The sequence below is a fragment of the Chionomys nivalis genome, chromosome 26 (genome assembly GCF_950005125.1).
Source record: "Chionomys nivalis chromosome 26, mChiNiv1.1, whole genome shotgun sequence".
Classification (NCBI taxonomy): domain Eukaryota; kingdom Metazoa; phylum Chordata; class Mammalia; order Rodentia; family Cricetidae; genus Chionomys; species Chionomys nivalis.
In genome coordinates this window covers 30,851,432-30,878,985 of record NC_080111.1, presented here as the reverse complement: position 1 = coordinate 30,878,985, position 27,554 = coordinate 30,851,432, and the positions used below count along the sequence as shown (strand labels likewise).

Genomic DNA, 27,554 nt, shown 5'->3' with positions numbered 1-27,554 from the left:
CACTTACCTGAAAGAAATATGTAACAAAACAAATCATTCCCATGACCAGAAAAAGCAGTGAAAACAAATTACAATTCTGTTGTTTGGTCTCGGGGTCATCATCTCTTGTGAAAACCTGTGACAAAATATTTGAGGGGTTCTTAGTTCTATGGCTCAGGAAGGCATTCCTCAGGGAGGCTACCCCACTCTCACTCACTGTGGGGACAAAACAGACTTTGTATCCTGGAACAAGGGTGGCTTCCAGAAAGCTGGCCTCTAAGGCATCTGCATCTGTTCTTCATGACAGAGATTGTCTGCCATTCACGGACTCACCCAGCATTTCCCCGGGGCCATAGAGATCAACGCGTGCTACCCTACTATGGAATACATTGTAATAAATTCTCTCCACTTGGAAGCTTGGTAAGGAACACCATTGTTCAACAACTCATTGTTTCACTATGCGAAGATTTCAAAGTGTTCCAAGCTGTTTGAGTACTTGGGACTGGATACTGTATCACGGAGCTCATCCCTGAAGAAAATGGAGTCTCCCTCTCTTAGCAGCCATTGACTGATTCTGGGGCCTTGTGAAATGTCCCCACCCACACTGGCATGCTGACTGGTATGTCATCACATGGGTCTTGTTTAGGCAATTATATTGTTGAGATTTCATGGGTACAGCTCCCATGTTACCCAGCAGCAGGTATCCTGGTTCTCTGGCTCTCACACTCTTTCCACTAAACAGACTCAGTAGAGTGTGTATAGCAATAATAATTATGAAAGAGTGAAAGAATTGCAGAGTGGGTGGGGAGTAGATCTAAGGAGTTAGGGGAGGTTAAAGGAGATGGAAATGATGTAAATTCAGTACTCTTGCATGAAAGTCTCAAAAAAATAAAAATTTAAATAAAAAATTTGGTTTCCTCTTACAAATTAGACTTCTCTCTTCAAGCCATGTTTTTCAGGCTTCTTGTCAATGGTACAAATAGAAGCCGTTCATTCGCTCTTCATCAGTGAACACAACAAATACACAAAAAGGCCACGGACACTTACCCCTATAATCCTTGAAAATACTATGGCGAACACTGGTTGCATGCATCCACTTATAACAGCACAAAACACACCAACGACTAAATAAGGCCATTCAGTTATGTTCAGCTTTAGGATCCGCCAGAAGGAAACAAGAGGCACATCTTCATCCTAGAAAACGCATGCATTACAACAGGACAGTTTACAAAATTCATAATGTGGGGGCTAGAGAAATGTCTCAGCAGTTGAGAGCACTTGCTGATCTTGCAGAGGACCCATGCTCTGTTCCCAGCACTCACAAGGCAATTCATAATTGTCTTTAACTATGACTCTACGTGTTAGGATTACGCTGGCCTGCCCTGTCACCTGGCAGGATGAACCCAGGCAATACCCTGTCCCTTTAAGAGACAAGCTCCACCCACTCACAATCTCTCACTTGCAGCCCAGGCAAGCCTACCTTAGCCCTTCCCTCTTTCTCCTCTCTTTCTCTCTCCCTCCCTCCCTCCCTCCCTCTCTCTCTCTCTCTCTCTCTCTCTCTCTCTCTCTCTCTCCCTTTCCCTCTTCCTCTCCCGTATCCTCCCAATACCATCTTCCTAACTATAACTCCATACTCCCCAAGCTGTTTACTGCACGGTCCCCCACCTGCAGTGGAACCTGCCAGGGTCACTTGTGCTGCATCTTACATTGGGGTTCTGATTCTGGCCTTTAGGGGTACCCCCCCGACACATACATAATACATATACAGGCAAAACACTCATACACATAGATGTATTATTTAAAAATTGATAATTAAGTCTATCATCTATAGCTCCATCCATTCATATTATCACTAATGAATATAATATGATTCCTTACTGACTGGTAGTACTATTTTGAAGCTAACTCTGACAGTTTCATTCTTTTATTCAAAAAACCAAAGATATTCTTTTTTTTTCCAAGGCATCCACAATCAGTGTATTCTGAGATCATTTGCATCATAGTTATAAGGGAAGCTCATTTATAACAAATTCTCCAAGGGGGTTTTACATCCATGTAGTATTTGAAATTTTGTCATTGAGGAAAACCAGTTTACCCAGGGAGATTAGGAAGTAGATATCTAGAAACAACTGAATAATGCTGATTAGCTTAACTACAATTTTTTTTATAAGGCCCAAGTAGTCGTTAATCACCAAAGATGTTCTTATTGATACTCTTGGCCTAGAATTCACAAGACAATAATATTTACTATGGGGAACAAACAGAATAGAAAATTTAATACTGGCAGAACCACCAGAGTCTCACTCTTTTTAAAAATTATTAAACTGCCCTAACACATAATAATTCTGTTATTACAGATATCTGAGATTATAAAGAATATGCGCTTCTAACTCTCGTAAACATAATCTTGAAGGCTAGATGTTTGTTTAAATATATATGGCTGGATTCCAGCACTATTCGCCTGTTCAGAATCTCCATGTATGCTCAGAGTACAATGGCACACAGGAAGAGTTGTGCCCTACTTGCTATAGTAGATCGTAAAATGAGGGGTGGGAGACATAGCTCATTGGTAAGGTGCCCAACTAAAAATATGAGGTCCTAGCACCACAAAAATGAAACAAAACAAAAGGTTTATTTTACTAATGCTTTAAGATTTATTCAGCATTCCTGACTTAAGGAATTCCTGACAGTGATAGCTAATATCGTAATTTTAATAGGATTCAGAATAACCAAGAAGACGAGCGTCAGAGCATGACAGCAGGATTATCCAGGTTAAGATCTGCTTAACCGCTGTGAGAAGACCTAACTGTGGGGCTGACTCAAAGGGGAGGGAACCGAACACAGGCATGTATCACTCTAAAGCCCCATCATGATGAACTCGCCCTCAAACTCTGAGACACTACAGACCCTTCCATCCTCCCTGAAGCTGCTCCAGTTGAGTACTCTGTCACCGCAAAGCCCTTAACTGACTACAGTTTCTTTACAAAAATCCAAAATTAAAAAACTTCCTAAGAATTCTTACTCTTAAATACTGAACTGACTGTAAAATGCTGTGGTTTTGATTTCTGGAATAATCTATAAAACATGACAGAAGGAGTCTTATACAGTCGTATCTTGTTTTCCTCCTACCCCGGCCCTAGCTTATCCAATTAACACACAAGGAAGGGTGTGGGGAGGTTTTAGCCCCATGACTACAGCCACGTCCATACCTGGGCCTCTTTCGCACTAACTCTTCTCTCTTGGTCTTGTGGACCGTAGCTACATTTCCATATTAAAGGGGATGTGGATTCGTTTGAAGTCAATTCGGGGGCATCAGTGTCACTTTGGGATTCAAAAGCTTCACTTTCCAGTTTAATCTCATTTCCTGTAGTCTAAAACAAATAAGAAAGACGGAGAAATTGGTTAGACAAGGGTCCATGGATATCAGCATTAGGAAAATCAGGAAAGTTCCAAGGTTTTATCGGACATGATGGGACTAAGCTGCTCTGCTTGCTCGTGGGATGAAATGTAAACCGCAGAGTGACAAGGACTGCCACCAAATAGAATACTCTTAGCCACTTCTGTGCTGCTTACTGGGTCAACTGCACACAAACCTACACATCTAGGAAGCGGGAATCTTAATTAAGAAAATGCTTCCATTAGACTGGCATTTAAACAATTCTGTGGGGTATTTTCTTGATTTACGATTTGAGTGGGTGGGCCCAGAACACTGGGCAGGTGGTCCTGGGTAGTTCAAGAAAGACTGAGGAAGCCAGAGGGAGTAAGTCAGTAAGCAGCACTCCTCCATACCCCCCCATCAGCTCCTCCGCCAGCTTCCCGCCTGAGTCCCTGGCCTCACTTCCCTGATGATGAACTCATGACAGATGGAATATAAGATGGAATTGGCCCTGTCCTCCCTAAGCTGTGCTTGGTCCTGGCACTTTATCACAGCCACAGAAAGTAACTGAAACAGTCTTTTTTCTGGGGCACTCAGTCAATCAAGTTTGCTTTGAACTAGTGTAATCAAAGGCAATGAGGTGTATCCCATAATGTGAGCCACATCTGCCATTTAAAATGTTCTAGCATGGGGGCTGGAGAGATGGCTCAGTGGTTAAGAGCATTGCCTGCTCTTCCAAAGGTTCTGAGTTCAATTCCCAGCAACCACATGGTAGCTCACAACCATCTGTAATGAGGTCTGGTGCCCTCTTCTGGCCTGCAGACATACACACAGACAGAATGTTGTATACATAATAAATAAATAAATAATAAAATAAAATGTTCTAGTAGCCACATTAGAGAATGTGAAAATGGATAAAAATCAATTTAACTATATATTTAATCTAGAGAATCCAAGATGTTATTATCATCCAGCATATTATCCATTTAACATGCAGCAATACAAAAATCTACTGGAATATCTTGCATTTTTTATACTAGGCCTTCAGAATCCCAGTGTTCTTTTTGTACTTAAAACATTTCACACTCCAGATTAACGTTCAGTAGCCACATGTGGCCAGCAGCTCCTACCATGGATAGCGCATCTCTAAATCTTGTTAAATGTTAATTATCCTTTTTAAGCTTCTCTCTTTCCCAAAAAAAGCAACACAAAACTCTTACTTGATCCTGTATATCCACAACACTTTTCCTGCTTTTCAAGATAATCAAATTAAATCATCTATAGCATTAAATGGTAGTATGTTATCGACAAGATAATTTTGGAAAATTCCAGAGTTCCACTGTACCTGTGTCATGACAAGTTTGAAGTAAATGCCCTTCTCTTTCATGAGCTCATCGTGATTTCCTTGCTCCACAATGACACCAGCATCAAAGCCAGCAATGACATCAGCATTACGAACTGTAGACAAGCGGTGAGCTATCACAATGGTGGTCCGGCCTTCTCTAGCCTGGAGACAGAGAAACCTGGCTTTTGATACATGAATAACTAACTGTATGGAAAGAGTCACTCATTCAACTTATGCTTACTGAATGCCAGTGCTTTGACAACATGAAACCAGCAAAGCTACAGAAAACAGTCTATGATTTCAATGAATACATGGGCATGAAGTTCCACTTAGCCAAGGAGCATAACTGATAGCTCCAATAGAGAAAAAAATCCGTTTTCTTCAATGGAGTGAAACTGTGGATCAGCCACACTGCAGGGCAGGCCCTGTGCTCAGGAGTAGTCAGCCAACACAAACTGGACTCTGGATTTGTTTGTCTTAAGGATCAGAAGACAGAGAATGTAGTAAGGAGGTGCGGGCTGCTTCCCGCCGCCCAGCTCCCGCACAGCTAGCTTTACCCAAAATAATTACACAGAAACTGTATTCATTTAAACACTGCTTGGCCCATTAGTTCTAGCCTCTTATTGGCTAATTTTCACATCTTGATTAACTCATTTCTAATAATCTGTGTAGCACCATGTGGCTTACCAGGAAGGATTCTAGCCTACATCCGTCTGGGGTCGGAGAATCATGGCAACTGCCTGACTCGGCTTCTTTCTCCCAGCATTCTGTTCTGTCTACTCCGCCTATCTAAGCTGCTGTCCTATCAAAGGGCCAAGGCAGTTTCTTTATTTAACCAATAAAATTAACACAAAGCAGAAGACTCTCCCCCATCAAGAGAAGATAAAGTAAGGTGGTAGGAAGGTGAGGAAGGATAAGGGAGAGATTGGGGTTGCAGCTGTGTAAAGAATATGATCAAAGCCAGGTGGTGGTGGCACAGGCCTTTAATCCCAGCACTTGGGAGGCAGAGGTAGGTGGGTCTCTGAGTTCAAGGTCAGTCTGGACTACAGAGCTAGTTCCAGAACAGCCCGGGCTATGCAGGGAAACTCTGTCTCATAAAACAATAATACCAACAAAGAATATGATCAAAATATATTGTATAAAATTCTTAAAGAATAAATAAAAATTATTAGAAAATAAATAGAATCTCTTTTTAAAGAAGAGTGCTCTGGGGAGGTAGAGACTGAAAGATACTAAAACTCACAGATCAGTCTGTGCTGTCAAATCAGTGAGCTCTAGGTTCAGTGACAGACACTGTCTCAAAAAAGAAGGTGGAGATCAATTAAGGAAGATAATCCATGCATACGCACACATGTTCAAGTGCACCTATACATGCATATGCATACACACACATACACAGTCACACAGACAAGAAAAATTACAAACAATGGAATACTAATATTCCTATAATTCAATCTTTAAATATAGCTCACAGACCTTATCCAGAGCAGCCTGAACCACAGCTTCACTTTCTGTGTCCAAGGCTGAAGTCGCCTCATCCAGCAGGAGGATCTTGGGGTTGCGGACCAGGGCACGAGCAATGGCGATTCTCTGTTTCTGTCCCCCACTCAGCTGCGCCCCTCTCTCACCAACCAGGGTGTCAAATTTCTACAATTAAAATGATAAAGAAACAAAGTAACAGGAAATGTAGTTAAGCAATAAACTACCTCAGTTCACATTTCAAATTAGGGCATAATCATCAATGGAGTCTCGCCAGCAACACAGTCCAGTTCTTGGCAACATTGTATCCACCACTAGTCCATAGGATGAGCGATGGAAAATCCACAGTAAACTGGACTTCCCCTCTACGGAAGTTCATCCAACTAACAGGAATTTCCTGAGTTCACATGAGCCCCGGGGTGACAGAGGGCAGGCACAACTCACGTGAGGCAGTTTCATGATGAAGTCATAGGCGTTGGCTTCCTTGACTGCTTTCTCGATCTCATCCATGGTGACGTTCTCTCGGCCATAGCGAATGTTTTCAGCGATCGTGGTGGCAAACAACACAGGTTCCTGACTCACCACGCCAATGATTTCCCGCAGGTACCTCACATTGATGGTCCTGATGTCCTGGCCGTCGATACTGACCTGAAACGGAATGTGTGGTTGTCACACTTTAGAACCACGGAGTCAGAAGGATGGGCAAGGGTAGCGCTGCTGGCTGCACGACCACTCACCACGCCCTCTGTGGGGTCGTAGAGCCTCTGCAGCAGCTGGACAGCGGTGCTCTTCCCACAGCCACTGTTGCCGACCAGGGCCACGGTCTGTCCGCTCTGCACCTTCAGGTTGAGGCCCTTCAAGATCTGCCAAGACAGGAGAGAAGCTAATGTTAGGGCAATTCCCAGGATAGATAGACACACATAAGTTCTATGAGCAGAAAGCTGAATTCAGTACTGAGTTTAAATACGTAACATACATGTGATTATTTTCCTTTGTTTTACAATATATAAAAGAGTGTCTCTATCCAATAGATTATTGAATCATAGATTTATCATTTATCGCCATACCTTAACTCCACTTCGAGATGGGTAGCTGAAGTGAACATTTTTAAATTCTAAATTTCCCATTATACTGTCTGGTTTATATCCCTTTGTTGAGAAGCTGTCAATGCTTGGCTCCTAAACAGAAGTGTATGTTAGGAGATCACCAGGTTACAATAACTACTCTGTAGTGACACTTTGTAGAGAGAGGAAGTAAAAGAGAAACTGACCCGAACAGTAATCAATCTTTCATGTAGATGAATAAATGGGCCAGTCAGACTTACGTTATCAATTATCTTGAAGATTTCATAGGCGGCCCCTCTTGCATTTGCAAAGGCTTCTACGTTAGGGGCAATATGTCCAATACTGAAAGTCCCAAATAATATAGAGTAGAAGACCTGAAGAAGGGGACCAACGCATGCAATTACTTAGTGCTCAGCACAATTTTCTTCATGTCTTCAGATACTAAAAATTGCCAGACCTTGCAACCAAGTTAATAATATACCTTAAGACCATTTAAAACAGTACAGTCACTGTGTTTTCCCATTGTGCATTCATCCAGTTTAGTTTTACATGCCTTTAAGAAAGCAATGTAACCAACCTAACCATGCCCTGGACTTCAGATACACTTAGCTTCTACAACCGAAGCTAACTGTGTAGTTTTAAACTATCTACTTTTCCTATTTCTGACCCAGAAGAGTCTCTGTGTGTGTTATGGTAATAATTTGCTAAAACCAGACAGTAACCTGAAAGCAACTTTAAAGAAAACGTATCCAGCATAATATTGGAGGCAGTAGTGGGTACAGGTTGATAATGTCTGCCTGCAGTTCTGGGTGCTATTTAGGGTCAGGAAAGTAGCACAGTCACTTGTAAACCTCTATTAAATTTTTCAGTAAAAAAGAATTTTTCATTCCTTTCCAGTACCATGTTTTTCTATGCTGTTCAATGGATGTAGAGCAAAGCCCTTTGTAAGTGCAGACAGACAGACATCAGACTACAATTAACAAGAGAGAAGACACAGGGAGAAAAGTGAAGAATTCAAAGAGGACTCATTCTTAGTTTGGGTAGTTTGAGTAACAATGACCCCGGGAGACTCCTATTTGAGTGCTTAGTCATCAGGGAGTGGAACTCTTTGACAAGATGATAAGAAGAGAATGTGATCTTGTTGGAGTAGGTTTGGTCTTGTTGGAGGAAGTATAGGAAGTATACCACTGGGATCACTGGGGGTGGGCTCTGAAGTTTCAAAAGCTTGTGCTGGACTCCTTGCCCCCTCCTATCTCTTTGCTTTTGGATCAGGATGTAGCCCTCAACAACTTCTCCAGCACCATGTCTGCCTGTGCCACCATGCACCTCACCGTGATGATAATGGACTAACTCTCTGAAACCTTAAACAAGCCCCCAATTAAATGCTTTCTTTTATAAGAGTTGCCTTGGTCATGGTGTCTCTTCACTGCAATAGTTCAGTAACTAAGACATTGGTTTATAATACTCCAAGAGGAAGACTTTTTTTTATTCTTTAATGCAACATTGAAACAAAAAGAATAAGTTTGCTTTTTTTCCCCCTGTTTTTTCGAGACAGGGTTTCTCTGTAGCTTTGGAGCCTGCCTTGAAACTAGCTCTTGTAGACCAGGCTGGCCTTGAACTCACAGAGATCCACCTGCCTTTGCCTCTGAGTGCCCAACTTAGTAAGTTTTTATTTTTTAAAGATATCTGTAAGAAAGACAACAATATTGATTTTTGGATACATCTAATTTCCTCTCCACTCTTGAACCTAGTAACTGAATGAATGTTTCTTTATAATATTTAATAGATTTAAAAACACATTCTTCTAAGGTTAAATTAAAACTGCTCAACTGAAATGGTACTTTTAGTGAATCCTTTTACAAAGTACATATGACTTACGGTAATCACTTGTCCAACAGAGTACTCATTTGAGAGGACCAAAGAGGTCCCGTACCAGAATGCTAGTGCGTATGATGCATAGACCAATAGGTAGGCAATACCTATGGAAATGCCACCTGTGATAGCTTTTTTTATTCCAACATTTTTAGCTTCTTCTAAATTTTTATTGTACCTGGAAAAAAAAAAACAGAAATCATTGCATGTACTCATAAAGATCGAGGAACTGTATCAATGTAACAAGGGAGTTACTTGAGCAGTTGGAATGTACCAGCCCTGTAGTACATATGTTTCCTTCTTATCTCCATACATTGCCCCTGAGATGTATTATTATTTGATTCCTTCACTGAAGAGTAACTGAGGCTTAAATCTTTTCTGGCTTTAGTAATCATGAAATAATAAAAATTTATCAAAAGCACATATTATTGTATGCGTACACGCATGCACACACACACACACACACACACACACACACACAAAACCCAAAGAAAAACCACTGCTCATGGTGGCTCTAAGGAGGCTGAAGCCTATCCTCTTTGGGGAAGAGGGATGGGAAAAAGAAAAAGCATGGGAAGGAAGATGAAAACGGGGAAGAAAGAAGAATTCAGAAAACGAGAGAAGGAAAGGGTGAAGAACACAGAAGGAAGAACAGGAAGGAGGAGGAGCAGATAGTTAATGAATTGGAGATATAATGCTAGAAAACCTTAACATAAAAAAGCTACTTAAAGCTCTGGACCTTAAGAAAGTTCTAAAAACAGTTTGCTCCCTTGGGGATACTAGAAAAACAACCTGGGAGATTCTATAGAGGAGAGCACTTTGAAAACTGTGACATGTTAAACCATGTTTTTGATATTTAAAAAAGCTGTACTAAATCAGCTGAAGAGCTGTGCACACATCAATAATCCCAGACCCAAGGCAGCACAGGCAAGAGAACTGATGGCTCCAGGCCAGACGGGGCCACACAGCAAAGTGCTCCCTGTTAGAAACAATCGAGCCATACGCTTTATCTTATTTCTATAGAAGCAGTTATTAAAATCACTGTTCTACAGAAATGATTTTGGCTTGTGAATATATGGAGGGTACAGGACGGGGAAGCTGCAGGCACCATGTGACAGTGGAGGCACAGACTGGTCTAGGGGTGCAGTAGAAACCGCAGGCTCCTAGCAAAAGACTGCAGCCTGGATCAGGCTTACATTTCATGGAAGAGCAGAGCTATTGAGCTGCACTCTGCCAGCCTGCCAGGGACACACAAGTCTACTAAACTACCACGCCTGCTTCTTCTCTTTCCTACCTGAGCAAACTGACAGAAAGTGTCTTAGCAGTGACAGGAGCCACAACACCCCAGTAAAAAATGTCAGGTTATCATCCCTCACCAAAGAGAGGTGATGCATAAAAACCAATTTCTGCTAGGAAACTAACTCCAGATGGACAAGTTTCAACAGAAAACCAAAAATTAGATTAAAAACCAAGACAGCAGGTATCCTCCAAAACGTACCAATCTCGTGGGAAGGGATAGTACTGGCAGGGACTTAGCTCAAATTCCAAACAAACAATTAAAAAATATGACTATAGTCACATTCATAGAATTTAAGGAGAACATGAACACACCTGTGGAAGTCAACTAAAGATATGAAAATAGAATTTAATAATGACAGAAATACTGAGGAAATACCCACGTCAAAATGATGCTCAAGACACAAAACTCAGTAAGTCAAATCAAAAGACAAGTGCAGAAACTTTTCCCAAGAGACTGAGTAATGAACATGGAACACGATCTAGCAGGAATCAAGGTAAAGGGATTGTGCCATCCAGTCAAAGACACTGATAATTTTTTCAAACACTTTTTTATTTTTTACAAAACACATAAACAGAACATGCAAGAACTTTGAGATACCATGTAAAGATCAAATTTATGAATGATGGGCATAGAAAAACAAAAATGGCTCAGAAAAGACTTTCAACAAAAAGCATAGAGAAATGTTGCCATATCTAGGAGAACAGGTGTGTATCTAGGTACAAAACACATACAAAACGCCTAAGAGACAGGACAGGAAAGAAACTCCCCATGTTGTGTTATAGTTAAAACACTAAAAACACAGAAAGAAAGGGCAGATAAGGGGAGAAAAAGCTGCAGAAGAAAAGGCCCAAATCATATACAACAAGGGACCAACCAGAATAACAACTGATTTTTTTTCCACGGAAAATATAAAAACCAGAAGGGTTTGTAGTTAAAATTCTCAAAGAACACTGCTAATAACTAAGACTATTATACCCAGAAAATATACTTGCCATAACTGAAAGAGAAACAAAATTTTCCATGACAAAACAGTCTTAAACATAAGATTGGCAAGTTTGAAACTGCTAGAGAAAAAAGTAGGGCATGTCTTGAGTATATCTGGCTAAGTAAGGACTCTCAGAACAGAAATCTGGCCACTCAGGAAGTAGAGCAACTCCCAACAAACAGGGCTACACAAAAGTAAAATGTCTCTGAATTAAATGCAGTCACAAGCCGGGCAGTGGTGGCGCACGCCTTTAATCCCAGCACTCGGGAGGCAGAGGCAGGCGGATCTCTGTGAGTTCGAGACCAGCCTGGTCTACAAGAGCTAGTTCCAGGACAGGCTCCAAAACCACAGAGAAACCCTGTCTCAAAAAACCAAAAAAAAAAAGATTAAATGCAGTCACAATTACGGTTATATTTCCATCCCAAAGGAGCTGGTTTCCTCCCATAGCTGATGTTTTGAAGGGAAAGTGGGATAGACTGATTGCTTCAGAAGTAGACGTTTCGTGATGATATATTCCACAACATACTGAAGCTTTTGTCAAGCTGGGAGATTTAGATGTCTTGCTATCCCAGACCCCATCCCCACCCTCACTATGGGAGACTTATTCTCATCTCTCAGGTCTCCGGCTAATTGAAATCTCATCTAAGAGACATTCTTTGACCATATCTAGAGTGCCCTCCTCATATTCCTCAGTACATTTCTTTTATCAAAGCTTTTTTTTGTTTGTTTTTTTTGAGACAGGGTTTCTCCGTGGTTTTGGAGCCTGTCCTGGAACTAGCTCTTGTAGACCAGGCTGGTCTCAAACTCACAGAGATCCTCCTGCCTCTGCCTCCCAAGTGCTGGGATTAAAGGCGTGCGCCACCACCGCCCAGCTTATCAAAGCATATTTTTAAAGACTATGTTGGGGGGGTGTTTTAGTTGGGGTGTCTATGGCTGTGAATAAAGGAGAACATTCAATGGGGGAGCTTCTAGTTTCAGAGGTTTAGTTATCCATTATCACCATGGCAGGAAACAGGGTGACATGCAGGCAGATATGGTGTTAGAGAAGTTGCTGAGAATTCTCCATCTTTGATCCACAGGCAACAGGAAGTGAACTGAAACACTGGCAGTGGCTTGAGCATATATAAGACTTCAAAGCCCACCTCCACAATGACACACTTCCTCTAACAAGGCCACACATCCTAATATAATAGTGCCACTCCCTTAGGGGGCCATTTCTTTCAAACCACCACAGGGTGGGTTTAAGCAAAGATATTCCTGGAGGCTCAAAAAAGGTCTCCTGGGGCTGGAGTTACAGGTGGTTGAGCCCCTAAGAACTCAGGTCCTCTCCTCAGCCCTATCAAAGCATATTATGTCTCTCTAAAAAAGAAATTCCAATAATTCTCTTAGAGTCTTTTATTTCTCAGACTAATAGGTTGTCTGTGTACCAGATATTCCTTATTTGTAGTTTCTGTGCCATCTCTTTCTTCTGTAAGAATGAAAACATAGGCCTTCAAACATTTCAAAAAGTAAACAGAACATAAAAACCCCTTCTTCTGAAGGCATGTATTAGGAAAGCATAATTAGAATTGCAATTTTGCAGAATATTAGCAATGACAGAGAATTTTACATTTCTAGAGAAAGAAGCCCAAACCTTTCAAGTTCTTTCTTTTGTCCTCCAAATGCAATCACAGTTCTGATGGCCGCTAAGACTTCTTCAGCAACAGCTCCAGCTTTCGCATAAGCCAGGAGTTCCTTATTAGTGAATGACGTCATTACCTGTCAAAGTGTGATCTGGTATCATTTAAAAATGCGGAGCATCTCTATCTTTTGCAGAGTAAAAAAAATAAATAGATAGATATAAAAATGTTGCTTGTACAGAAATCATACAAAGAGCAAGATCTTTTTTTTTTTTTTTTTTTTTTTTTGGTTTTATTTTTCCGAGACAGGGTTTCTCTGTTGCTTTGGTGCCTGTCCCGGAACTAGCTCTTGTAGACCAGGCTGGCCTCCAACTCTCAGAGATACCCCTGCCTCTGCCTCCCGAGTGCTGGGATTAAAGGCGTGCGCCACCACCGCCCGGCCTAAAGAGCAAGATCTTTGAATATCAGGTATCTTTGGGGAGAGAAAAAGTGCACTGGATTCCCTACCAGTACCCTCTAACTGACCCAACGTCTAAGCAAGGAAAAGATCCTGGACGCAAAGGGACCTTTGGGTCAGGTGCCTGATCTGCCTGGGACTCTCTAGCTCTTCCTACTTTTCAGGGTTAAGAAAACAGTCTCATGCCCACGTGAGACTAGCAAAGGCTCACTAGAGGGCTCACTGAGTAAAAGAGCTGAAGCCTGATGGCCTGAGGCTGTTCCCCACAGAGTAATAGAAGGCCCTGGAAACCACTGGAGGGCGGTGTAGACATGGAAGAGCCACTTCTATGGCTGACACTTCACAGTGAACATGGGACTATCCTCTACTGAGCACTGATATTTCCAGGTAAGCACGTCTTTTCTATGAAGGCAGAGAACACACTAAGTCCCCCCTTCCTTCTTTCTTATACTTTCCCCAAGTAATAGCTCAGTAGATCTGAATCAGCTTCTCCTGTCGATTGTTAAACAGAAGATTAAAGCAAATAGCAAGTCCACCATCAGGACTGTCGTGGTTAAAGACCGCCCCATGAGGTTCTGGGGAGGGTTCTAAACTCTCTGGATTCACCTACCTTGGCCCACATAGCAGATGACAGCCCAATAAGAGGGGTGACAGCCAAAATTACAAGGGTTAACTTCCAACCACGGATAAATCCTACTATGAAACCAGCTAAAAATGATGTTATGGAATAAAAAAACATTCCAATTTTATCACCAATTCCTTCATTAATTTTGAAGACATCACTGAAGAAAAAAAAGAGATCGTGTTACAAATAATGTCAGATTTGCACAGAATTTATCCAGTTTTATATTGTTACCACTGAATCTGATATAAATTAATATGTCTAGAGTGTATGTATTTCACGTGATGGGTTAGCTGTTGCTGGTTTAATAGTGCCCTATGGTCCATGTGGTCTCAGCATGAATACACATGTGATGTCTAGGACAATTCACTGTGAGATTTCAAACTGCTCAGGGATGTGTGTATATGGCACTGTTCTCTATGAACACGAATCGCTGAGTTCACTGTGTCTTCTGTCAGAGGCGACTGACAGGAGCTCCCTCCTTCTTTCCAATGTCTTCCAAGGACACCATGGAGCCCTGGCAGGATGGTACTCAATGGGGCTGGACAGGCCACACTGCTGCTCCCTGCAATCACTGCTCTGCTCACCATGGAGCCCAAGCAGGATGGTACTCAATGGGGCTGGACAGGCCACACTGCTGCTCCCTGCAATCACTGCTCTGCTCACTCTGCATTTGACTCTGCCAGTCTGGTCCCTCACTGAGTGCCAGGCAAGCAGCAGCTCCGCCCTCCATCTCTGCCAGTGCACTGGGAACAAGAAGCTGTGGAAGACACAGGTACTGCTCACAAGGCTTTACTCTGCTCACTGACACACTGACACTTCTAACAGGGTGGTGGTATCTACTTCACAGCATGGAGAACAAAAGTGTATCTGACTTCAGCAGAAAACTAGATACTCACTCTGCGAGCCGGGTGTTGAGCTCCCCAACGTCATGCACGTCAAACCAGCCTATCTCCTGATTCATAATCGCATGGAAAAACTTCTGTCTAATTTTGTGTATTTGTCTTCCAGCCGCCAAGCACCAAAATGAAACCTGAATGTAGGCAACTATGAGCACGCCAGCACCGATCCCCGTGTAATAGTAGGCGTACCTGAAAAACAAGAACACCGTAGTGCCGGTTCTGACCGGTCCTTCCCTCTGAACACAGCTGAGCCTTACTTCTTCAGCTCTCTGGGGATCCCACCATCCTTAACAGACAGGAAGGGGTGGTAAGGAGCAGAGCTGCCATGTCAGCGTGTGACTATGTCTGCAGCGATATCGAAGAATGGGTCTGGGGCAAAGCCTGGCTCTTCACTGAACTGCCATGTAAGCTCAGGCAGGATGCTTACCATCTTAGGCTCCAATTTTCTAGCTGGTAAAATGGAGGTAAAAACAGATATATCATATGTCTGAAAGGTGCTTGGGCCAGTACCTTAAATATAGCAAGCACCCAGAGAACATCAGTTACTATGGAACAGTGCTTGGTATACTGGAAGTCTGCTGAGATATGCCCTTGCAGTCCTAATTCTATTACATCAACATCAGTTAATAAGCCCTATGCCCAGGCTGTCTCTGCTTGTCAAGGGACATGTGACAGGACCTGTCTGAAAGTGGAAACTAGGGATGGAAGTGACTCCTTGCCCCTCTAAACTGACAGAGCTCAGCTGATAAGTGACACCTGAAAATTAATACTATTGGTACCTGCCCAATTGGTCATTTCGAACTACCCTAAAATGTTTAAGGAATCAAAGAGCAGTCCTTCTAATTTAAACAGAAATTATGAAAAATGAAAGCCTTCAAATTAAACTAAGGAAAAGGTGAACTGACATTCCCATGTTCTGAGTCTTCACATTCACAAGGGCAAACCTTGGCTTCTGTGATCAGTTCATATTCAGATAAAAGGCAAACCTTCCGACATGAAATACAAGGCACAGGAGTCCCCATCTTGAAAAGGAGAAGTTCTACTTGTTTTCTCCTGAAAATTGCAGGGTGTCATGGGAAGCATCAACATTATTTAGAAGGAAGGGAGTCCCTCATGTGGTATTCAACAGCTCTGTCCTCAACCTGTCAGGAATCCTGCAAACACATCACACCCTGTTATAGTTCATAACTTCCAAAAAGATATGGGGCAACTAGAAAGCTTCTCCCTAACAGATGAGTCTAGAATTAATCATTTTTCATGTGCTAATGATACAGCAAAGGTAACCCCATTTTAAAAAGTATATCTTATGGTTAGGGAACAACCCGAAAGCTCTTTAGTTTCATTCATTTGTTCACTCTTTCAGACTTTAGGTCTTTTGGTAAAGGACAGCGTCTTGCCACATAGCCTAGGCTGGCCTCAATCTCACAACCCTCCTGCCAATACCTTCACAGTGCTAAGATGTGTCATCATTCCTAGCCTTGGTAATACATTTTAGACAATCAAGATGTTGCTGTTAACTGGGCATTGTTGCTTGAACCTGTCATCCCAGGCCTTGGAAGGCCATAAGCTTGAGAGCAGCCTGGGCTGCATTAAGAGGTCAGACCCTGTCCCAAAAAAAGAAGAAAGAAAAAGAGGGACTTAAAGTTATTACAATATAAAAAGAATAATGCCTCTATACAATAGTAGTCAGAGTATTTATGTCTTCTCATTCAAATATAATCAAGGAACATGTCAAAGCATTCATAGAATAATGTAGAATCAAATTATCTGAATATTGTCATGGATCTTTGCACATTTGTACAAAGATATTCTTCAGAAAAACTTCAAAGCCTGTAAATCATAAGCAAAATATATTCCTTAGTTAAACCAAGGTAAAAATTAAACATTTGTTAATTCTACAAATTTGTTTTGTTTTGTTTTGTTTTGTTTGGGGGGTTGTTTCTTTGTGTTTCAAGACAGGGTTTTTCTGTGTAACAGCTCTGGCTGTCCTGGAACTGTCTTGTAGACTAGGCAGGCCTTGAACTCACAGAAATCCACCTGTCTCTGCCTCCCAATTGCTGGGATTAAAGTGTTTCACCACCGCCCAGTTATTTTAGGATGCTTTAGTTCATTATTTACGATTAGATGCCAAGTTTAAAATTTCCCTGCTAGCCAATATTATTATAATTTTTACTAGGGATACTGTGTAAGAGGTACATTAATAATTACAAACCTATATTCAATGATTTTTAATTCAACTTCAAATTATATGAATGAGAAAATTTATAGATCATTATAACTAGATTAATGCAAAAAGATTAATGAAAAAATAAAGAAAGTGTTGAATTACGTGGCCATATCTTCCTCCAGATGGTTGCGGCTGACATTCTCTGTACTGTTGACTTCACCTAGACAAACAGAAAACAGAGCTGGGCCATTTATGCCTTTTTGCACTTCAATAATAATAAACATATAAAAAAGCCCAAATTTGTTTTACTTGAAAATCTATACAAAAATAGGACTAAGTGATTCAGTAAAATTCAATTTTAGTTTCAATCTAAGCTTTAATGACATCCATTCAAACAGTTCCATGTTGGCCATGAGCTACTACACAAAGCTCACATTCAATGGTTCTCATTTTCAAGAAGAAACCCACAGTGACAAAGAAATACCAATGCGACTGGACATGGGCACATATGCAAACACTAATACTGTATTTCTCTGTTTCATGGTTATTTCACAGTTATCATAAAGAACAGAGTTATGTGGGATTCCCCTCTGTATGCTGTGAATATCATTGGTTAATAAAGAATCTGTCTTGGCCTGGCAGGGCAGAAGAGAGGTAGGCAGGGAAAACTAAACTGAATGCTGGGAGAAAGAAGGCAGAGTCAGGAGAAGCCAGGGAGCCGCCACCAGAGACAGACATGGCAGAACCTGAAGGCCAGGAGTCTCATAGTACAATATAAAACAATAGAAATGGGATACTTTAGGAGATAAGAGTGAGCTAGAAATATACATAAGCTAATAGGCCAAGCAATGCTGTAATTAATACAGATTCTGTGTGGTTATTTCGGGGCTGAGCAGCCAGGAACAAACAAGTGGTTTACCATTACAACAAAGCATTATCCAATATTAGGAAGAGCTAATTGTCTGAACCAAATACATTAGAAACCCCAAACTTTAAACATTCACATAGACATACATAACTACTAGTCAACATTTTTGTGTAAGTTGTCAATTTTCTTTAATATATGTGCACGTATATAAAAACTTTAAAAATACTTTTTAAAAAGCAGCAAGTGTGAATCTTGGTCTATATTCAGCACCAACTTTTCTTGTCAGTGTATGCTTGTATCAATTTTAAGTCTGCATACATTTTGGTTGTTTCAATATCATACTGTTATTGGAAACATCACTCAGTGAGTCTACTTACCAAGCAAACACTATTCCCTGGGTTTGATCCAGTACCACATAAACAGACAAATAATACTGCTTAAGCATATGTGTACACATATATGGCTATATGGTAAATACTGTATTATAAAAATTATCATAATCAAGACTGCCTGGTCAACAAAAGGCACATTTTGAATCTTACAGTCATTGCAAAATGTTAGATTATAATATGTGAGGAACTCAAGCAGAGGGAAAGGAAGTAAAAGGACGACTTGCAATGTGAGCAATATGGACATTCACAGTGTTTATCATAGACTTAATTCAAATATCAGGCTAGGAAGATAGCCCAGTGGGAGATAACATGCCTAGTGTCCGTGAGGCCACAGGTTCAATTCTCAGCACCTCAAAAATGAGTTCAAATGATATAAAAGTCAGGGGTTTGGTCTCTAACATCACATTTTTAAAGTCCAGAGATGAGATGGCTCTGCAGTTAGGAGCATCAACCATTCTTATGGAGGACCCAATGTCAATTCCCAGAACTTATACTGTGCAGCTCACAGCCTCCTGCAACCACCAGTCCATATGTCCACCTGAATGTCATCCCACACACACATACTTAAAACCAATCTAAAGAAATGAAGGGTCCTTGTAAGCTAAGAATATCATTGAATTATCAAGGCTACTCTTGATAATTCCACTGCCAACATTTATTTTTTCTTTCTTTTTGAGATTGCAGTATAATTATGTCACTTCCCCCTTCCCTTTTCTCCCTCCAAATCCTCCCATATACTCCTTGCTCTCTTTCAAATCCATGCCCTCCTTTTTCATTAATTGTTCTCTCTCTCTCTCTCTCTTTCTCTCTCTCTCTCTCTCTCTCTCACACACACACACACACACACACACACACACTTCTAAATATATAACTATAACTCGCCAACATGTTAACTGAGTACAACAGAGCTGTAAGTTTCCAGTAGTTTACTTTAACTCAATCTCTGCATGACCAACAGTGACCTGCACACTGAAGCTCGGAGCTAGCCTGTGTCCACCAAGTCAAGGATGTCCGTGTTAGATGAGGGAAAGGATTTCCACAGCTTACTCATTTCTTCACTCCCCCAGGGTGCATTTTTTACATCTTTCCTTATCCATCACTTTCCTGCTTCCAATCTTGCTGAGAAAATTAAGTTCTGCCAGTCCCCTATTTATGCAAAGTTAGACTTTCGGAGGTTTCAGTCTCCTGCAGTGAACCATGAAATTGCATCATCTGAAATCATCTCTTTCTTATAAACAACTGTCTCAGACCTTGTTTCATTTCTTCAGTCCTGGGTCTGCTTTCTGACAGGCCAACACATGACCACACACGAAACTGCGCAGATGTCTCTCCCTTCCTCTTTCTCATCTCATCAGAGAGTAACCATGTCCTTCAGTTTCTCAGGCTAAAGCATCAGCATCATCCTCAGTCCTCGATTACACTCAAGCCCCGGACTCGTAACTAGTGCTGCTCACCATCCACAGTGGATTAGATTCCTGTACTTCCTCCTCAAGTTGTCAAAGGCAGTTCTGACTTCACAAAGCTCCTTCCTTTTCTACATATCTCTGCCAACACTTGTCCTGGGTGTTCTAGTGTCCATTAACACGATCTTCTCAAACTCATTACAAGCAAGAGCTGAAGCTCTGACCCGCCACCTTTCATAGCACAAAACACAGCACTGCAAATGGTACGTTAAGTGAATGTTATTTGCAAAATCCCAATAACTTCGGTACCACGAATAATCCTTACTTTGATTAGTAATGTTTGATGGAATACTGGTTTCTGCTTTTGTAAAACTATCTGTCATGTGACCAAACACCAGCATCAAGAGGGGAAGTGCAGTGCCATGGATGACAGCAGCCAGCGTTCCCAGGGCCATGTAGAGCTTGTCGAGCCAATCCGCGTAGCGAAACTAGGAGGAAGAAGAGCAGGCGCACAGTGAGCGCGTGACACCATGGATGGTGCTTCTAAACAGACCCCAAATTCAAGCCCACTTCAAACTGTCACTGCTACTGTCGCACACCAAGCTGTCCTCTACTGGTGCTGAACTTCGGCAATCATCTCACCATGCACTGTACCAATTCTTTTTTAATTTATTTATTTTTATCTATGTGCATGAATGTGAGTGCTGTCAAAGGCCAGACGAGAACATCAGATCCCATAGAGCTGGAGCTATAGGGTGATTTCCCTGATGTGGGTGTGGCAACTGAACTCTACTCCTCTGTAAAAGCAGCAGTGCACTGAACAGCTGACCTATTTCTTCAGCCCCCTTGTACTAACTCTTCCTCCCGAATTCAGGCAGGTGTCTTCTCCTCGGTAGTATCTGATGAAAATGTTTAAAGTTTCAAAGAAGATGACAGAAGGAAAATAATGTTTTGAAAAGGTAGAAATCACTTCTCATCCCGTGGTGGTGTACATGAATACTTTGACTGGAATCACAGTCAGTGAGAAGAAATACCTTTTTCCACATGGCTGTAAGCAAGTTTCCAGATTTAACAGGAGAGAGAAGACCCCTGACTGTTAAATCCTAGGAATCAATAATCCACCACAACCTTTCTTAGCATGTATTTCAGGATACGTGTTCACACTGACACCATGAGACTGCCAATAAAGCTTGGCCTTGAATCAGGGTGCAGAGTTAGCAGCGAGCTACCAGAATTAGCCACAGAGACTTTGGAGGACCCAGGATACATATAGAGAGACACGAAAAGTAGTAGGGAGGGGATAAGAAAGAGTTGATGGTCCTTTTTGGATGGGGGTGAGTGGGATGAGGGTAGAAATAATACAAAATTTAGATAAACTCTTCAAACATGGGTAGATAGACTTTGAGGCAAACCTGTCAGGACTTCAGAAGCTTGAAAGATGTCATGTTATCAAGCATGGTGATATAATGGTAATCCCAGTACCCAGGACTTCAGAGCCTTGAAGGATGGCATGTTACCAAGCATAGTGATATAATAGTAATTCCCAGGAGGAAGGAGGTAGAAGGGTCAGGAGTCTGAGGCCATCCATACACACATAGCAATACCCTGCCACAACCTGTACCAAACAAGACAGCAGGGGACGCAGAAGCATTTCTTCACCTCACCGGCAAGGACCATCAAGAAAAATACAGGTAAAAAATAACTGGCAACATAACTAATATGGAAAGCATTGAAATCTAAGCCAGGAAGGGGAAGCTACTATGCTTGCCATTCTTCTGAAAATAACGTCACCTCCAGCTCCACCTCCTAAGAAAGCCTAATACCACGTGGAATATCTCTTTTGTGACGTATTTTAAACAATGAATGAATCCCAAACTCACCATCCCAAATATGCCAACGGTTGGTTTCTTTTCTTTCTTCTCCTTTTGACTAAAGAACATAACAAACGAATGATATAGAGGTTCAGAAATGCTATGAAAACTTTAAAGTACCAGCCTGCAATAAAACTAAAGAGAACTAGGACAAACATGTCTACAGCATACTAATTCACTAGGATCAGTCACTAGGAGAAACATGTCTACACAGTACTCATTTACTAGGACAAATGTGTCTACACAGTATTCATTTAAACAGTCTGATATCATTAATAAAGTGTAAATGCAAATGTTCACATATTTTAGACATTTAAATATATGATTATCACTGGTTATTGTCTTTCTATGTTTAACTCTTTACACTTTGTGTATGTGTGTTCTCATGACTATGGGGGGCATAAACATGCAAGGTGCATGTAGGAGGTGGGAAACCCTGCGTGTCATTCCTCGCCATCCACGTGCTAGAGACAAGAGCTCTTTTGTTATTCACCACTGGATTAGCCAGACCAGCTGGCCCACAAGATTCCAGTGGTTCTCTTGTTTCCAAGTCTAATGGTTCTCCATTAGAGTGCTGGTATCACACACACATCTCACCACGTCTGGCTTTATATGGGTTCTGGAGACAAAAACACAGGTCCTCAAGCTTATGCAGCAAGCACTTTTCTCAGAGAATTACAGCTCCTATCCCAGGTGTTGGGATTTGTACAAGAATAGTTTCTTGTATCTAGATATTTCCTAATTTTTATAATGAATACATCCATTCACACATTTATTTGCAAGTAACATACTACACATTAAAAACAGAGAGGTTTTTTTCTCTTTTTGATTAAGTTTAGTCTAATTATAATATTATGGCTGGGCACGGCAAAGCATATTTGTAATTCCAGGACTAAAATGGCTAAAGCAGAAAGATTGCACATAGGAGGAAAACCTGGGCTACATAGTACTTTCCTACTTGTAAAAAAGAAAAAAAAATCATGTTCCAGAATTAATCTGCCCAATTACCTTCTTGGCAAGTCTAGGTATAGTTCAATTACCACCTAGACATACATTCATTCACTCATTTTTATTGGCAGTCTGGATAGTATTTCTAATCATTCTCTTTGCTATAGAAAGTAGTGATCAGATATTGGACATAATTATCCTAATTTGAAAAGTAATCAATTACTCTATGAGCAAACCTAATTCTGCAAGGCGTCTGAAGTCCTCAGTGAACCAAATAAAACATTAAAAAGCCATGGTTTACAAACAAAACAAAACGAAATAACTATAAATTGTCAAAAAGCTGCCCCTATATGTAAAAAAGTCAACTGCTACTGAAAGTTACAAATCAAATAACTCTACCTCACAACCCACATTTGTCATCACTTGTCACTGCCAGCAGGGATGGCAAGCCATGCCAAATCACTCTTAGGAGAGACTATTTTAGAAAGAACATTATTTTAACACCGACTTTGAGGTTTAGAAGTTTATGGGTTTTTTTTTTTCATGCACTAAATGAAGTAAGAGGATAATTTTAAAGAAGTCCAGTTCTTAGTGGTACAAGATGGACACAAACCCACGAGCTCAGGATGGGTCCTGTACTGGTGTAGCTACAGCACAGCTTCCGGATCCCCGAGCTAGGATGCAAGAAAAGAGACAGCCACGACCATCTCAGCTCTGCGCTTCCTTGCTTTTTTGTTCTCTGACAGTGATGCTACTTAAGAGAACATCTGACATTCTAGGTATGAGCTAGAATGATTCATTAAAAACTCGGAAGAAGGCATACTGTTCACCTTTGGTAGATAAAAAAGCATAAAGAAGAGTTATTTAACTTGTCCTGGGTCCTGCTGATAGAACAAAACTAAGATTTAGAATACAGTCTGCTGCTAAACCACCAAGTTGTGAGGCAGGAGATGCAGACCTCTGAGACTTCAGCCAGGATGGAGCCAGTGGTACCTCACTTGCCTGTCACTGGGCTAGAAATATCGTTCAAAAGTAGACACTTGTCTAGCATGTACAGAACCTGGATTCAATCCCTAGTAGTGAAGGGAAAGGTTATTATCTTTAATGTATATCTGTGAAATTTCTCTAACAACGTGAATGACAGTTTTTCTTGTTGAGTACTGAGTTCTGAGCTCACAGGTGCTCTGAGTAATCTACTAGGAGTGAGGACTGGTGACAACGTGGATTCTCTCTCCCAGGGCTAAAGCTTAAAAGTCACTTAGAGGCTCACCCAGGCAACATCCTGGAGTAGATTCTGAGAACCACAAGTCAGTGCTGAGGAGCAGTTTAAGAGCCACTAAGCAAAAAGTACAAGGAATTTCTCTACTCTGAAGTCACAACAGAACCAATGATAAAACGAAGATATGCATACAATCAAATCATCTATTTTCTTTACCTTTCTCTTTGAACATCATGCAATACTTTGTATGCAATATACGTGAATGGTGGTGTACACCTGCAATTCCAGCTCTTAGGGAAAGGATGCGGGATGATCTCCAAGTCCAGGCCAGCCTGGGTGACACAGTGAATCATATGTGAATGGTGGTGTACACCTGCAATTCCACTTATTAGAAGGAAGGGTGTGGGGTGATCTATAAATCCAGGCCAGCGTGGGCAACATGGTGAGTCTGTGGACAGCCTCCACCTTACAATACAGCAAGATCCTATCTCAAGGACAAAACAAGACCAGAGTACACACGGGTACACATGTGAATGTGTGAACATAGTTCTTTAAGCTACTATGCTAAGCAATTACCTTCTAGAATGTACTGCACATTAGACATCTGGGTTTCAAGCAGAGCACAAAAGGAACATGAATGTTCAATATAAAACTATGGACTTATTGTGAAAGAGAATGTCTTCTTATTCATAACTTGTATTACAGATATAAAAATTACTGTCTGGGATACCCAAAAGTTCTCCTAAGTTGATTTCTTTACTTTTTAATATTGACGGGGAAGGGGGGAATTTAAAACTACAAATGCATCTCACTGTGTCTTTTTCTAGACAGCACTGCTCTAGAAACCTGGCTGGATCAGATGGAACACGTCTGCAAGCAGTCTCCTCTAGACCCACCACACACTGCAGAGGTTCAGAGCCTGCGCCACCATCCGTGGGGCTGCATCTGATCACCTGGAGAAGCTGCTGAAGGAACCCTCCCTTGGAAGAGCGGTTTCCCCACTGAATGCTAAACAATCCTCACCTGATGAGCAGTGTGTTCCAGACAGCTGCATTTTCCTGCAAAGAACTTTCCTAGAATGCTTTACCGCTCACCCTGCTCCTGCCTCTCAGAATATCAGTGAGGCATTGGCTGTATTGGACCTAGCATCTCTAAGTCACTTAGAGCAATCATTTTCTTTGAACTTCAAACTTCCCTAACATTAGCCAGTAGAAATTCTTCCAGCTTGTTACCATGGCTGGTTTTTGGTTTTGTTGTTTTTCATGTCTTCTTTATTTTATGTGTATGGACGCATGCACAATGGAGGAAGGCTCATGCGCCACTGCAAGTGTCTATGGAGGTCAGGGTCAGCTTGCAACTTGGCAGCTGGTTTCTGCTTCCACTCTGAGGACTGGAAAGAGTTTAAATTCAGGCTTGTCAGCCTTGCAGGAAGCTCTTTACCTGCTGACAGGCCTGGCTGGTCCTGCTGTGTCTTGTCTTTTGACTACTCCATAAGTCCTGATTCCTGGCTTGTTAGCATCAGTTACTCCAGGCTCAGAGTGTATTCTCTCTGTCCTAGAACAGGCCGAAATGAGCTGTTCTATGTAGCATCCGTTTCTTTAGCAGAAAACAGCAAGAGAGCTTCTTTCCAATGTCCTTTCAGTGGACAGAAAGTGAACAACTAAAGATATTCATGACTTCAGATTGGAATTTCTCATTCTAATTTTACATTTTTAAACATAAAATTTATTTTCAATCTGTACGTTCCCTTTGTAGATTCCTAATAATATTAATATATCCACCAATTCCTATTATCTTAGCTTACAATTTCCTGTAAACATTAGCCTAATGAGATATGTTTTTAATTTCCTGTCACAGGCAGTCTGCTGTAATAAAAATATACTGAGAATAACTATTTTCTCTAAGCAATGACATTTTCAGGTGTTCTAATTGAAGAAGTACAGACAACCAATCTAAAGAGATCTAAATGCAGTTTTGCTGTTTCACCTGTCATGACACATTCTGTGTTTGTGTAGTTGTTTATCAGACCACAGCAGAGAGCCCAAGCAGCACATGGCTCAGGTGCATGAGCGATCAGCAGTGCTCATAAAGCTGAGGAGATATATATACACAAAACTAAAAGGGTGTGAGCGGTGGCCGGTCTGGAGGCTGAACAGGACACTCTTTCTGTCAGAAACACCTGAAGGGCTGATCCAAGCTGAGGAGTTCCTTCCAGTGACTGGTTTGTTTCTGAAGGCTGAAATACCAACCACTAATCATTTAGGGCAGTCCCGGAGGCTACAAACTAATTGCTCAAATGTACAAGACACCGAAAGACTCTAAATGCATTTGTAAGCCCCCTCAACCCTAAGACATTTTTCTAAAACCTTACACTCACTCTATCTTGGAAAAGGGACAGTCACCCCCCCCACACACACACCCACATGCTGGACTGCTTATCCTCCTGTGTCCTTGTAAATAATCTTCAAACGTAACTCCATTCTGGGAATTGAGGCAAAGATAACCCACAGATGTTGACTCGGTTCCTGATATATTGATTTAGTCACTAGAACAAGGTCAGGAAGACCACAGAGATGCTCTCCCTTATCACCTGACCACGCAGCTATTCTCCTGCCCTGGAATAGACCAATCATTGCTAGTAACCCTTTGAATAAGCCAATTCAATAAGTTGGAAAACAACCTACAGGTTCCCTCCTTGTGTGTGTGGCGTTTCGCTTTAAAAGATGGACTGTAACAGCTATCGGATGTCCTTCATATCCCGAACCCGAAGGACCCTGTCATGACAGAATAAAAATCCTCTTGCTTTTGCATCAATTTGTGGTTATGTGTGTGGTGTCTGGAGCAACTCTTCCCTGATGTTTGGACATCTAGTCCAACAACATATTAAGTATGAAAGTGAAATAACCTGGCTACCTCTTTTTGCCCATCTTTGAGTTCTTGTCTGCTTTTCCGTTCAGGTCCTCTTCAAGCGCCATCACAACCTGGGGAGAAAACACAGATCATCAGCTAAATACATGCCCGCGGGGGGCCCAGAGCCTAGGCTGACCTCACTGCCCCGTGGAGTCCAGCAGTGAGGAGGAGCCCCGCCCTGATGTTCCTGGTCTGGGTCTGGAGTAACTCAGCCTCGGGATCCAGGGAGCTCCCGGGTCACCCACCTAGACCGGGTGCTGGTTCTGGATCCTGCCGCATCCCCTGCCAGGTCCTCTTGGCCCCAGCGCGCTCCCCAACCAGAGCTAGGCTGCAGTATCCACCACCGGGGAATGGGGCCCAAAACATCTGCTGGGGACTCCCGGACATGGGGATGTCACGGCTGGGTCCCCACTGCCTTCCGTGGCCCAAACCCCCTACACCCTACCACCACCAGGCTCAGGCATCCGGAGCAGCAAACTCTTCCTGGGAACTGCTTACTACTCGTGTTTCCACCACCTTCGCAAAGTCCGCCAAGATGTGGAATTTGGAAGAAGCGACTGTGAGTTTTGGGGAACTTGGGAAGATGGGGGCAGCGGCCTCAGCCTCAGGGAGCCGCAGCGGGAAGGAACTGGAAGGCTCCCGCCGCTTGGGAAGAGCTGGGAACTAAAGTAGCTGCAAACCCTCCGCCCAGGGGCCCAGTGGCCAATCAGCCTGGTGGGCGGGATTGGGCGAGCCTGCTGGAGGGGCTGCGAAATAGGAAGAGCTTCCCAGTCTCT

At 42.0% G+C, this 27,554-nt stretch overlaps 1 protein-coding gene across 2 annotated transcripts in view; it reads right to left on the bottom strand.

Moving 5' to 3' along the window:
* The window catches only part of LOC130866804 (multidrug resistance protein 2), a 53,133-nt gene extending 26,290 nt beyond the window's left edge, over positions 1–26,843 (bottom strand). The window contains exons 1-17 of one of the 2 annotated variants that reach the window (XM_057758413.1): positions 26,782–26,843; positions 21,711–21,759; positions 20,156–20,318; positions 17,330–17,387; positions 14,998–15,189; positions 14,087–14,258; positions 13,034–13,158; positions 9,122–9,293; positions 7,504–7,617; positions 7,247–7,357; positions 6,917–7,042; positions 6,624–6,827; positions 6,177–6,347; positions 4,701–4,862; positions 3,189–3,350; positions 1,027–1,173; positions 8–115 (exon numbers count right to left, since the gene is read on the bottom strand). In XM_057758413.1, the coding sequence (XP_057614396.1) occupies positions 8–115; positions 1,027–1,173; positions 3,189–3,350; positions 4,701–4,862; positions 6,177–6,347; positions 6,624–6,827; positions 6,917–7,042; positions 7,247–7,357; positions 7,504–7,617; positions 9,122–9,293; positions 13,034–13,158; positions 14,087–14,258; positions 14,998–15,189; positions 17,330–17,387; positions 20,156–20,318; positions 21,711–21,759; positions 26,782–26,843 (2,298 nt within the window). The remainder of the gene's footprint in view (positions 1–7; positions 116–1,026; positions 1,174–3,188; positions 3,351–4,700; positions 4,863–6,176; positions 6,348–6,623; positions 6,828–6,916; positions 7,043–7,246; positions 7,358–7,503; positions 7,618–9,121; positions 9,294–13,033; positions 13,159–14,086; positions 14,259–14,997; positions 15,190–17,329; positions 17,388–20,155; positions 20,319–21,710; positions 21,760–26,781) is intronic. The other variant, XM_057758414.1, reaches the window with a different exon arrangement.
* Between the last annotated feature and the right edge of the window lie 711 nt (positions 26,844–27,554).